The sequence below is a fragment of the Natator depressus genome, chromosome 12 (genome assembly GCF_965152275.1).
Source record: "Natator depressus isolate rNatDep1 chromosome 12, rNatDep2.hap1, whole genome shotgun sequence".
Lineage (NCBI taxonomy): Eukaryota > Metazoa > Chordata > Testudines > Cheloniidae > Natator > Natator depressus.
The window spans coordinates 30,642,091-30,654,821 of NC_134245.1; the positions used below are offsets into that span (position 1 = coordinate 30,642,091).

Here is a 12,731-nt window from a genome sequence, read left to right on the forward strand (position 1 = left end):
ATAATCTGTATAAAGTCATTTTATATCTTAGACAAAACTAAACCATCAGTTTATTTTCTGAGCTGGTAATAGCATGTTATATCCACTATACAACTGTACTCCCAGGGGGTTCTTTCCTTCTCTAATATGGATGTACAGTGATGTGAATTCAAGGATATACTTGGGTCACAGGGCTCAGCTGATGTTCTGTCATCTCCAGGTGTACAGAAGAGTCTTAGGAATTAATTGAGCCATACAGGGTATGTCTACACTGGAATGTGACTACAGCTCATGTAAACATACCCAAGCTAGCTTTAATCTAGCTTACTCAGACACCAGAGCAGTGAAGCCGCAGCAGTGCATGAGTAACTACCTGGTTTCTGGATGGACTTGTTCAGTCCACACTGAAGCGTGTGGTACCATGGCTTCACTGTTTTGGTACCCCAACTAACTAGATTAATGCTAACTTGGGTGTGTCTACAATCACAACCCATGATTGAAGGATAGACACCCATTGAAATGTTCTTATGGTGCTGTCTTACCCTTTTCACTGATGTGAACAAACTAAAAGCTGAAGTATTAATCAACTATTCCCTGGCCTATTACAAGTAATGAACAAAACTGTTCAGACAATTCGCAAACATAAAAAAGGCCAAATCTGTCATTAAATTGTTTGCAAGGAAAAGTTCAACCAGCTCAGAAAGTGATTCCTTCAGATATGAGAAACAAGGACACAAGCTGCTAATCAGAGACCCACCACACACAATTTGTCTGCTAAAAATTCATCAACACCTCATACCAGCAACTCTATTTCCCAGAAGAAATTAACTTCAGATATCTCTATGGAGCTAAAATGAGGATATATCAAAATCCCCAATAAGAGACACTCGGAGACTTTACCTCTCTATCTCACATAGTGGCAAGGGCTAAAATATGCAAAGATCCTTGTAATTAGATACAAACATAGACCTGAAATAGTCTGAAGAAATTCCTGTCACCGTTAAAATCTGTATTATCTTCAAAGAAAATATCTACATACGAACATACAGGAAAAGATATTGTGGGTGCTGAAACAACCTGGTCTGGCTAGTTTGACATAATGGGGACAATTGGGAAATGCAAGACCAACAAGTTCATTAAGTTATTCTGTTGTCTCTGTTGCTGCCTTGGTTTGTTTTTGAGCCTAAGACTAGGCAAGCTTCACGCTGCACATGTGAATAAGTCAAGGAGACAGGTCACCACATGTTTTTCAATTGGTAGAGTAGACAGCCCTGGTAGAAATTGAAATTGGCTCCCACTGGTCCCATCTAGAGCAGCTACTGTAGGTTTTGGAAGAAAGCAACAGTTACATTGGTTCCTCGAGCTACTGGTTCTCCATCTGAAACCAAGAGAGGCCCAGAGAATGAGACTTGTTCTAGGATACTAATGCAATCCACTAGGGAGGGCTATACTGTTCCATAAACAGATACCAAGGTTTTAGTCTAAGTGTGCTGCACATTGCAATCGTCTTGAAACCAGGTTCCCTGGAGCTAGTGTGATAACTAACTGTATGGAAGTTATAGGCTAAAACAAAAGCCTTGATCAACATGTCCAGGCCGATGTTACAAAGTCTTAAACCAGAATGAGTCAATAATAGCTGCTTTGTAATGGTACTGGAGGGAATAATGCCACCTCTGGAAACTGAAAAGGCAATCAAAGGGAATATTTAATCAAAATATTAAGTAGTGCATTGAATTGTTCATAAAAATGTAAACTGCTTTTTTACACTAATCTAATTAACCCTGTGAAAATTAAGTTACCAAAAACCATAAGAATTTTTTTAATTAAAATTTTGCCCACTAGAATAAAACTCGCTAAGATGTGAGATCTCACTTACAAGATTGCCCTGGGGCTACAGTAGACAAAATAATGTCATTAGAGATAATACACAACTCCCAAATGTTTCAATGTACAAGACTTCAGCAGGAGCTAGACAGAGAGGCAAGAGCAGCAGTAAGGTTTACATAGTATGTTTGGTGGGATGAGTTATAGGGAGGGAGTAGGGCTAAGGGGTTTTACAGAGGGGTTACATGGCTTCCCTAAGGAAACAAAGGAAGACTGTGGCAGAGGCACAAATAGAATTCAAGACTCCTAAATCCTGCCCCTTAGTCACAGGATTATCCATCCTCCCAGCTGTCTGTGTTTGCACCAAAACCCTGCATTTGACCTTCACAGGCTACATGTCTGTCTACCCCATTTCTTTGTGCAAACATTGTGGCTAAGACAGCTCTGGAAATCTCTGGAATTTGGGCACGAAAACCAAACAAGTGTATTTTATGCCCATTACTCTACATTGGACAGTTCAGTTTTCTGTGCAGCTATTTCCTCATACTGTGTCTTTCTGCTGCTATTGTTCACACTTTTATTTCATGAATCCTCTCTCCTTCACCCTAGCCCTTGAGCTGTCAGCAAAACAGTGCCTCTGTATTTTTGCTTTGTTTTTTCTTAAAATCCTTGAAGTTAGTGGGCTTTTGATCAAGTGCTGTGTCCTGTTTGCAGAGAACCTTTATTCTATGTTTGTTTGTTCTCCCATGCGAGATGTAACCTGTTTGCATACATTGTAGCATTGTGAACCCTTTTGTCTATACGTTAGTTTGTTCTTGTAACCTTCATGTCATTTGTTCCTTTCCAGTGGTGGCAGGTTGAGAAAGTGAACCCTATCAAGCTGTATGAAGAGAATAAAGTCATTGCTGGATTTTCTCTGCTAAATCTACTTTTCAAACAGGGCCGAAGTGGCCTAATTAAGGGTATAATGGACAAACTCATAACCCTGTACAGTGAGAAGAAGATCAAGCCTCTGGTTGATTCATTATGGGCCCTGGAAGAGGTAGGAAAATAATTATTTTGAAATATGAAATCAGACTGAGTGAACTATTTACAGTAATTTAACTTATCCAACACATTTTGCTTTTACTTCTGTGCGTGAATTGTTTGCCAAAACCCTGACAGTCTCACATTTCTTTGTTATCAAGAGTTATGCACACATTCCTACAATGAATAATTTTTGGTTTGCAGAGGATCTGTTCCTGGTTTGTGCAAATACTCCTAATGTATGAAGTGATAAATAGTCACATGCTATTCTTTCTATTACCTGATTGGATGAATTGTCTAACTAGCCAATGCAGCATGAATTGCAGATGTTAGCTGAATACAACTCAGAATCTGCCTTCAGTGAATAGCCTAATACTTTACAACGAGACTCATTTCATGCCTATATTTGTGCTAGATGAGTCAAGCAACTCAAATGTTTGCAGAAAGTGAATACACAAGTGTTGCTGATCTGGGCAGATCAGAATTATCTTCTGATTTGAATGAATATTCCGGGACACATTTTTCTACTGCTTGTTCAACTCTGTTTAAAGGATTGCAATCAATCTAGCCTGCTGATAATAGGATAGTTACACACCCCTACTTAACCAAGCCACTGTCTTCTGAAAACTCTGCTGTCCCTAAAATGTTGTTAGAAAAATAACTCTGGTCTTCTTAGCAGTCTGAACAGACATTTTTTATTATTCATTTGTATTACAATACCACCTCAAGATTTAATTTTGCCCTGAATTTGTTTGTGAAATGTACCAAGTTTGACACACAGCTAAAATGATTGCTTCCCCCAGCTCTGTTGAATGTGAATTCTAGTTGTATAGTTGCTATTGAAAAGGTACTGGCAACATAGGTTGGCTGTGATTGTGCTGGTATTACCGGCATCCACAGTGAAAGTAGTAACCACCAAGCTCCATCAACGTGTGATATCAGCCAAAATTCTGGATGCCTCATAATCAGAGTTCAGACAGGGCACAGCACAGAGACTGCTCTAGCAGCACTAAAAGACTCCCTCCTCAGGCTATGGTCACTGGTAAGATCTTCATGTTCACACTGCTGGATCTCTCTGCAGCCTTTGACTCAGTGGGCCACAACGTAGTGCTAACACACCAATGTGACTTAGCAGGAGTACTTGGCCCAGCACTACAATGGCTCCAATTGTTCCTCTCCAGCAGAACTCAGAGAGTGGTGATGGGTAAATGCTTCTCCTCCTGGAGGGCCTCACCTACAAAGATCCATACTATCCCAGCTTCTCTTCAATGTCTATTTCAGACCACTAGCAGAGATAGTGAGATGCCAGGGTGTTGGAAATAATTTTCATAATAAGTTCATTCGGGTTTACCACAACTAAGTTTCCACACGAGTATTCCTTTATTAGTTCAAAGGCCACTTGATGTTTGTTACATCCAAAACACAAATATAAGCATATGCACACACCTCTGTTCTGTACCCTTGCAACAACAGTTACAAGCATTGGCCAAAATACTTACAACCGGATCAGACTCAGGAGACACCTTCCCACCATGACATGACTCCTGATGGGCAAAGGAAAGCTCTCACAAAGAACCCCCAGAAAAACCTTGTTTGTAATCGTGTATAAAAAACAAATTAAGTCATAGCTGGTTATGGGACTTTTGCTAGGGCCAGATGAAAGCTTAGGGCTGAACCCTATCCTCTGTTCCAGTGCAGACAAGATTAATGACTGGGGCTCTTTCTTCAAGGTTTTCTTATCTCATTTTGCCATATTTCTCCCTAACTACTGGGCCAAGCATTTCTTTATAATAAACTAAACAAACCAGTAATTTACTGCATCTGATACCCAATCTTTAAAAAATTTGATAACCTCAACCCAAATCTTAAATAACTCTGATATTTCAATGGTCACTACAAGTTTAACACAAACAACCTTGTCATGATTTTATTCTTTTTGATTACATTCCTTGGCCTTTTACTCATACTACCATCCAAACTCAATTTAAAACCATAGTTCACTCATGCCTAATGTGGGCCTATACTCCTACACATGGGCTTAGCCGCTGCCAGCATGCTGATAACACTCAGCTACATACCTCATTCTCAACTGATGCAACCACTGCCATTACCAAACCATCAGAATGCCTACAGGAAATTGGTTCTTGGATGAAGAGCGGCTGGCTCAAGCTGAACCCAGGTCAGACCAAAGTGATACTGTTTGGAAGGGGAAACAATTCAAAGAACTGACCAGGACATGGTGTCCACCTTCCAGTGACAGTGCACAGCCCCCATTCATCAAAGTCTCCCTTCATTATGTTGGGATGACCAGAGAGCATCAGTTCCTTAAAAAAGTCTTTTTCTACCTGCTGCTCACTAGGAAACTTTGTCCTTTCCTCCTGGATGCAGACCTGGCCACAGTGTTCCATGCATTTGTCATGTCTTGGCTGGGTTACTGTAATTCATTGTATCTGAAGCTGAATGCGAAGATGACGCACAGGCTCCAGGTGGTAAAGAATGCAGTGCCTGCTTTCTGCCTGGCTCAGGCTGCCATGAGCACATCAGGCTTCAAGTTTCTCTACCAGCTTCCAGTCCACTTCTTATGCCAGTGTACGGCCTGATTTTCAAAGCAATTAATGGATCAAGCCCCAGTTATATCAAAACCCAATTTCAGTCTATGAACTCCCATGACAGCAGCACTTCTTTGTGACAGTGCAGCTCACAAGGCCCAGGACGAAGCATATGAGATCTGGGGACAAAGCATTTTCTGCCAAGGGGATCCAGCTATGGAACAATCTTTCTGAGGAGCTCAGACAAATCTAGAGTCTTTGGGAAACGAGGCAAAGCCTCCATCTTCGAGAGAACCTCTCTGCCATAAGCCATGTATTTCAAACATCTCTTTTATTCCTAAACCTCTCCCAACCCCTCCCCAAGGAGAGACCTATCTCAATCACAGTTCTGACCCTATAAAGGGAGAAGTGCCAGAGACTCTACTTTGCTATTGATTTTCTAGTTAAGGTGATCAGATACAACATTGATGAGCAGCAGTATAAAACGCTGATAGATATATGCAGAATCTGATTTGTTTTTTATTAAATGGCATTGCACAATATTTTAAAATCTCTTAAGTGACATGAGGATGTAAGTGATGGAACTGAGCATGCTACTGTTTCGTTGTAGATTTATTTGTGATATATAGGCTTTAAAATAAGGAGGCACTTAACACCGACAATTAGGAGCCTAAGCAATTTTGGACCAAGAGAAAACAGTGTAAAAAAAGGTTATACGTGGCAGGATAATCTTTTAGTCAACATGATGGGAATTTACTGGGAGACTTTAAGCAATATTCTTTCATTTGTTTGGTAACATTTCATATAACATTTGGCAGTATGTAAACTATGTCTCTGACATTAGTTTGTGGAATATGTAAATCCATCTGTTCAAGACTGCAGCCTTGCAAAATCTAGCTCATTTATCAATCCTGCTCAGTTTGCATGATCTAGGAGGCAATTTACAAAATGTGTTACTGGCTGGCATCTGCAGGAATATAATGATCCTGAGATGTTTGGGTTTCTAATTGATTGTATAGAATTACTCTTCATTCTAAACATTAGAAAATATGCTCAGGTCAGTTTTCCAGAGCAAAATCAATATGATGGACCTGGAGATGGGCCAGAGCTAGTGCCCTAGATTCATCAATCTTGGACTATGGGAAAGGTTTGGGTTTTTGTTTTGTTTTGTTTTTTGGTCTCTGAACTTCATGAATCTGGCCCTTCCTGGAATGCATCATGAACTTATTTTGATTGCTTCTCATTTCTCATCAGTATTGGTAACCTTGATGCAGAACTCACAGGCTGAATTCAGAAGCTCAATTCAACTCAGTCATGATTTTAAAATGTATATTTATGCACTAGTCACCAATGTTCCCTCTAATTTTTGACAGGCGGTGTGCACCAAAAATTTCTTTTGTGCAAATTGTTGTGCTTCTGTGCAAATTTTTGTGTGCGCAGTTTTTCGCCATGTGCGCGGGGTTTCGGATCTGTGTGAACACACACACGCGCACAGCTTAGAGGGCACAGTACTAGTCACCATTTGTATGGACACGTGTTCATTTTACTGTAGGTTCTTCATATGGCGTGGAAAAAATACCTATCCTTGTCCCGTCCTGCCTTGTGGCAAGCCTCTAACAGCAATGGGGGCTAAGGAGAAGGTTGACTTGCAGGCAGAGTTATTGGTTAAGCAATACCTGTAGCTCCACTGTGGAAATACTTCCTTTATCTGGCAGCTCTCCTGCTGTTCTCCAGAGAGAAGCCCTAGATCTAATGAAAGTTAACACCTGAGGACTCCTGTGGGTGAAACGAGCCTCAGGGGTGCATACACATGCAGGATGGGAGAAATAAACTTAAGGTGGTGGGCTTTCTATTGATATGAGCAGCCTGCTATCGGAATAGGGAGCAAGTCAAAGAAATGCAGTGGAGTTAGGGGTGGTGGTGATAAGGATGAAGCCTAGAGAGAGAGAGAGAGGATGCATGTGGGCTGGGCATCAGGACAGCACACTGCCCCGACTTGCCTCCCCAGAGGTGGAATTGAGGAGACCTTGAGGCAGGCTGGGCAGGGGACTGGTAGTTCATGGTAGATATTGACATAGTGCTTGGCTTTTCCTAGCATACATGGAGAAGGTTGTGACCAATAAGGAGAATTACTCCTCCTGCTGTTTAATTGTAACATTAGGCATGTGGCCTGTGTCTGTGGTGAGACTGTGTATGTGTGAGTGAAACCCTTAGTTAGTGGTCACTGGCTTGATAAGTAGAGGGGGGGGAAGGTAGGACTCTTTGGGCCAAAAATTTAAAAGTGAATGATCTGAATAGTTTTCTCTGGAAAAACTTAGTAATCTCGCAAGTCTCATGGAAAATTCACTTGTTCACTGACCAGTAACTGTCTCCAAGTTTAAGACTAGTTGCCATTGTTAGTCTGTGCCAGCAAAAACAACAAGGAGTCCTTGTGACACCTTGGAGACTAACAAATTTATTTGGGCATCAGTTTTCATAGGCTAAAACCCACTTCATCTTTGTTAGTCTCTAAGGTGCCACAAGGGCTCCTCCTCTCCAAGTTGGAAACTAAATTCAGTTGGTGACATCTGAAGTGTAAAGGGGTTTTAATCTTGTTCCAAGCACTCAATGCAGCCTCAGCTACCATGGCCCTGTGCATTCCTTCTTAACAGAGGCCAAACTTTTCAAACCTAGGTCCCTCAAGTCAGCTATTTAAATCTATATTCAGGCACATAAGTGGCCTGATTTTTCAGATATGCTGAACACTCCCATCTCCCACTGCAGTACCACTTTTAATCATTTTGCCTACTCAATATCTGCCTTTGTCTTTATATCTTCCTTCATTCAGCAGATATGAATCTACAAATGAATAGATTGTGTGTGCACCTCCGTCCTCTCTCCAAATTCAACCTAGCGATATAGGAAGTGAAGTGCATTACAGCAGGTATTTTTCATACAACTCCATTGTATGGTTGAATTCATACAGTGATTTCTAGTTGATTGCTAAATGACTTGCAGGATATTAGACTGACATACTTGCCTTGACTCTGCTCCCATTGACATCAATGAGGGGTTTTCCACTGTCTTCAGTGAGAGCAGGATTGGGACCACTGTGATCATTGTCTAGCTAGGGTGGAATCCTTTCCATTTGTTTTAAGCCCTCAGTTTTAGGGCCTGATCCAAATGCCACTGAAGTCAGTAGAAAGACAGAATGCCAGGGAAAGACCCTTTTGATGTGGGTCTAAACATGCATTCTTAATACAGGCTGCTTAAATGAATAAAACAAACTGTTGAAGAGTGGGCTGAATTCTGATGTAAATCTGTAAATCTCCACTCTCTTCAGTGGAGTTGCACTAGATTATACAGATGTGAGTGCAATCAGTTTCTAGGTCACTGACTGTAGGAGTATATTTTTACTGCTGTAATATCTGTTGATGCTGACTCATGAAGATTAATTCTTTATTGCAAATCCCGATCCATAAATCCAAGTTAAAAGCCTGTTCTCAAGTGGTTCGGATTAGCAACATTTTATGATTTATACCCAGAGGTTTAGCCAAAAGAGACTCTAACAAAACCCATGGTTTGTAAAATGGAAGTTTAGTTGGAATTATTAATCACTAACTAAGCAGAGCCGAATGATGAATTAGTTCCTCCAAGCATTTTGCAGTTATTTGCCTATGCCGTGGAGTATTTAAGAGAGCAGGTAATGTGCTGCTGCTGCATGCTTAAAATATTGTAGTAGCACAGGGTTGATTGTGTGGCAAGACGGCACTCCAGTGTAAACTGTAAATTTTCAGATCAGAATCCCAATTAATTAGTTACTTGCTGAGCTACATGTTTGTCTTTGTTGGAAACTAATGATCAAGCCTCTGATTTGGTTTCATTAAGTTGCTTTTCCCCATTTTGATTAGTCTGCAATAAGCATTTAGTAAGTGAGTTTGCATTTGCCTGACCTTTTATGAAGTATGGCTGTACACCATAGATGACTCCAGATTATCGTCCAAGGTAAATTCTAAAACATGTTCTCTTAAGATCCAGCACATTAGTAAATCATGTATGTGCTTAACTCTCTAGTGAAAGCTAATTTTGCAGTTTACCATCGTTACAAAAGTAGCATCTGTAAGAGGCATGAAATTATAAGTGAAATTATTGTTCAAAAGAATGGACTGGGGCACAATGTTTGGAAATTGTTTTGTTCAGAACATTAGACACCTATTCCAGGCTCTAGATGCCCTGCAGCAATTAAAAATACCAACCATAGCAATAACAACAAAATAATTTCAAACCCCTCCCACACTCAGGAAGGGAAATATTGCAAAACGAAATCTCCCCACCTCCCAGGACCCCACAAAAGCTCTGGACCACTTCCAAGCACTCCAAATGCTTGCTCAAAAAAACTTGCTTTGTAGTATGCCCAGAAAGTCACCAAACTTGGGCTATTTTGGACCATGTGATGTGAGGGACTTACATGGAGAATGCCTTCTAGCAGGTCCCTTTCTTATCTACCAAGGGAATTCCAGCTCAGGTGGCACAGGCTCCTGTTGAGACATTCCTTTTAATGAAAGGGCCTGCACTGGCTTCAGCATCCAAATGGATTTACAGTATTGTACCATGTAGAATGCATCTAGAGCAGCGGTTTACAACCTTTTTTCATTTGTGGACCCCTAAAAAAATTTGAATGGAGGTGTGGACCCCTTTGTAAATCTTAGATGTAGTCTGTGGACCCCAGGGTGAAAAACCACTGTTCTTTGGCAATGACAATCTTTCGCAGACCTCTTAGGTATAGTCTGTGAACCCCCACGAGTCTGTGGACCATTGATCTAGAAGATTACCAAAGACATGGACCACAGTAGCAAATCTGCATCTGTGGGGAAAGCTTGCAACCTCCTGACCAGATTCCAAAAAGGAAAGAAAGCATTTTAGGTTATAGTTGCTGAAGGCAGCTGGAAACTAACCAGCAGTGCCCACAAATCACCAATGTAGTTTCTGACCTTTGCTGACAAAAGATGGATGAACACCCTTAATCGGGAGCAGAGTGGGATATAATCTTAGCCAAATCCTCAGGCTGCTTCCTCTAAGCCATCTGAAACATTTTAGTTTTACCTGAACTGAATTTCGTCTAACTCACTGTTCTCCACGCCCCGATCTTGCCTAGACACTCAACTGCACATTTCATCCAGGACAAGGTGGTGATATACAGCTGAGTGTCATAAGTGCACTGAAAACACTTCAGACCATATCTCATCACTACCTCTCTTAAGGTCTTCATATGCACATTGAACAAAACGGTAACAGTATAGAACTCTGTGGGGAACTCCACAAGAAGAAAACCTTGGGCTGAAGAGCATTTGCTACTTGGCTCCCCATCTCTGGTTCTATCCATAAGGAGAGACCTCTGGCTTCTAAGTACCAGATAGGTAGAGCCCTACTGATCTTTGCCATCTTTGGGAATTGCCAAACATATTCCCTACTTGCACTGTTGTAGAAAAAGACCTGCCTTTTAATATAGGCAGTACAGAGGAGCCAGGCCCCAAACACTTCATTCCTGTAAGTCCTTGTGAATCTCTTTAGACTGCAGGGCGTACTGCTCCTCCTTAATTAGTGGGTTTTGTTTCTGCTGTGATGTGATAATTAAGAGAATCCTACTGGAAAACAGAAGAGCAAGATCTCTGGTCAGGTGTAAGTCTTCTCAGGATAACCAAAATTCTGAAAATTTAAAGAAATTTTCACTTTTATCTTGCGTAGCAGCAGAAACCCTTGCTAATGTAGGGCACAAGAGCATTGTCTCTCAAGGAGGATTGCCACCTTTAGGGCTTTAATTAGGCTGAGCACAGGAAGAAAAGAAGGTGATAGAAGCACTAGAACGTCATGAGAAAATTTAGTGCTGTACAGTAACTCTTGATACCTTGCTACCTATATTGATTTGAATTAACTGTCTTTCACCCCAGGTAATACCTGTTGCTGCAAAATAACAGAGTAATAATGCCTTTCGTAACACGTTAGTTACCAAGTGATAATGCAGTAATTGTGTGTTTAGCTTTTATCCCCATGAGGTGGAAACGTTGGGGGCTGACATCAGAGGCTGGTGAGTATTATGAATAAGGGGGGGAGATGCTTACAATCATTTTGAGGTGAAAGGAACATATGGGGCCACCTAGTTGTCTCCATGAATCTATTGCAGCATTGAGTTCATTTTTCCTGAAACATCCTGACTCAAACTGTCTTTGAGAACCTAGCACTGAAACAAATGCATTACGATATTTTAATAGAATTACAGAATCCATGCTAGTATCATCATTTATTTTAAAAGGAACAGTTTTGTATATTCCCATTTTTATGCACTTTCCTGTGTCTGCACCAGTTTTTGTTCTTTCCAGCTAACTAAAATGGCGTACAGTCGCAACCTTCTGCCCTCAGCATCCAGGTTTTATGTCCCAGTGATGAAAGAGTTCTAGAACCACTGGTGGGATGGGGAGTGGAGAACATTGTATTGTATGGCTTCAAAGAACTCCTCTGGTGTAAATCTCATTGCTTTTCCACTGAAAACATCCTCTGGCATAAATGACCTTATCAGTGCAGGTAGTTAGATATCAAAACTGTTCTAAGGGAAAAGCTTCTGTATTGATGTTGTAGAATAATGAAAGAGGGAAACCTCCAAAAAGGAGGCTACAATTTCAACAAAACCTCTCTCTCGTCTGTCATCAGTCTTAGCTGTGAGATCAGGAGGAGCATTTGTACTTCAGTTCAGTAAGATTCACAGAAAACTTGTATATTTCAGCATGGTTGGTGTGTCTTCCTCCTGTATGGAAGCAGCCCCCCCAGCTGAGGACACTATGAAACTTTCCTGCCAACATTTGAAATCAATGAGAGTTTTGCCATTGGCTTCAGTAGAAGCAGTTTGAGCCCTGTATTTGTCCTTGAAGATGTGCCAAGGGACTAAAGAAACATTTCAAGCACTGGAAATGAAAGTTCACCACAACTTGTCTCTCTTCAGATTGCTTACAGTATAGCAGACATTAAAATAGAGTCATTTACCTTGTCCTGATTTAAAATAATCACACTGCAGTATTACATTTAAAGAATAGGAAAATATTTCAATTCATTATAATATAAATGCTTCCTTTCCTAATGTCCATCCCTCTAGCACTAGAGTATGGACTCTGCTGTTCTGTCACCAGGAATATTGCCCTGGTGGCACTTTATGGGCAGTTGGTCATGCAGAGCGGTTTCCTAATCCAAAGTTATGAGACACTGGTGTACACTGTTCTGCCAGAGAGATGCCTTGCTGTTTTCTTGAAGTGTAACCTTCTGCTTGCTTTGATGACTGCATAAAATAAACATCAGCAGTTCAAAGACTATTTACATTGTTTATCC

The 12,731-nt window shown here is 40.9% G+C and overlaps 1 protein-coding gene across 3 annotated transcripts in view; it reads left to right on the top strand.

The window, feature by feature from the left end:
- The window catches only part of VAT1L (vesicle amine transport 1 like), a 92,089-nt gene that overhangs the window by 41,854 nt on the left and 37,504 nt on the right, over positions 1-12,731 (top strand). For all 3 annotated transcript variants that reach the window (XM_074968806.1, XM_074968808.1, XM_074968807.1), the window contains exon 7: positions 2,651-2,845. In XM_074968806.1, the coding sequence (XP_074824907.1) occupies positions 2,651-2,845 (195 nt within the window). The remainder of the gene's footprint in view (positions 1-2,650; positions 2,846-12,731) is intronic.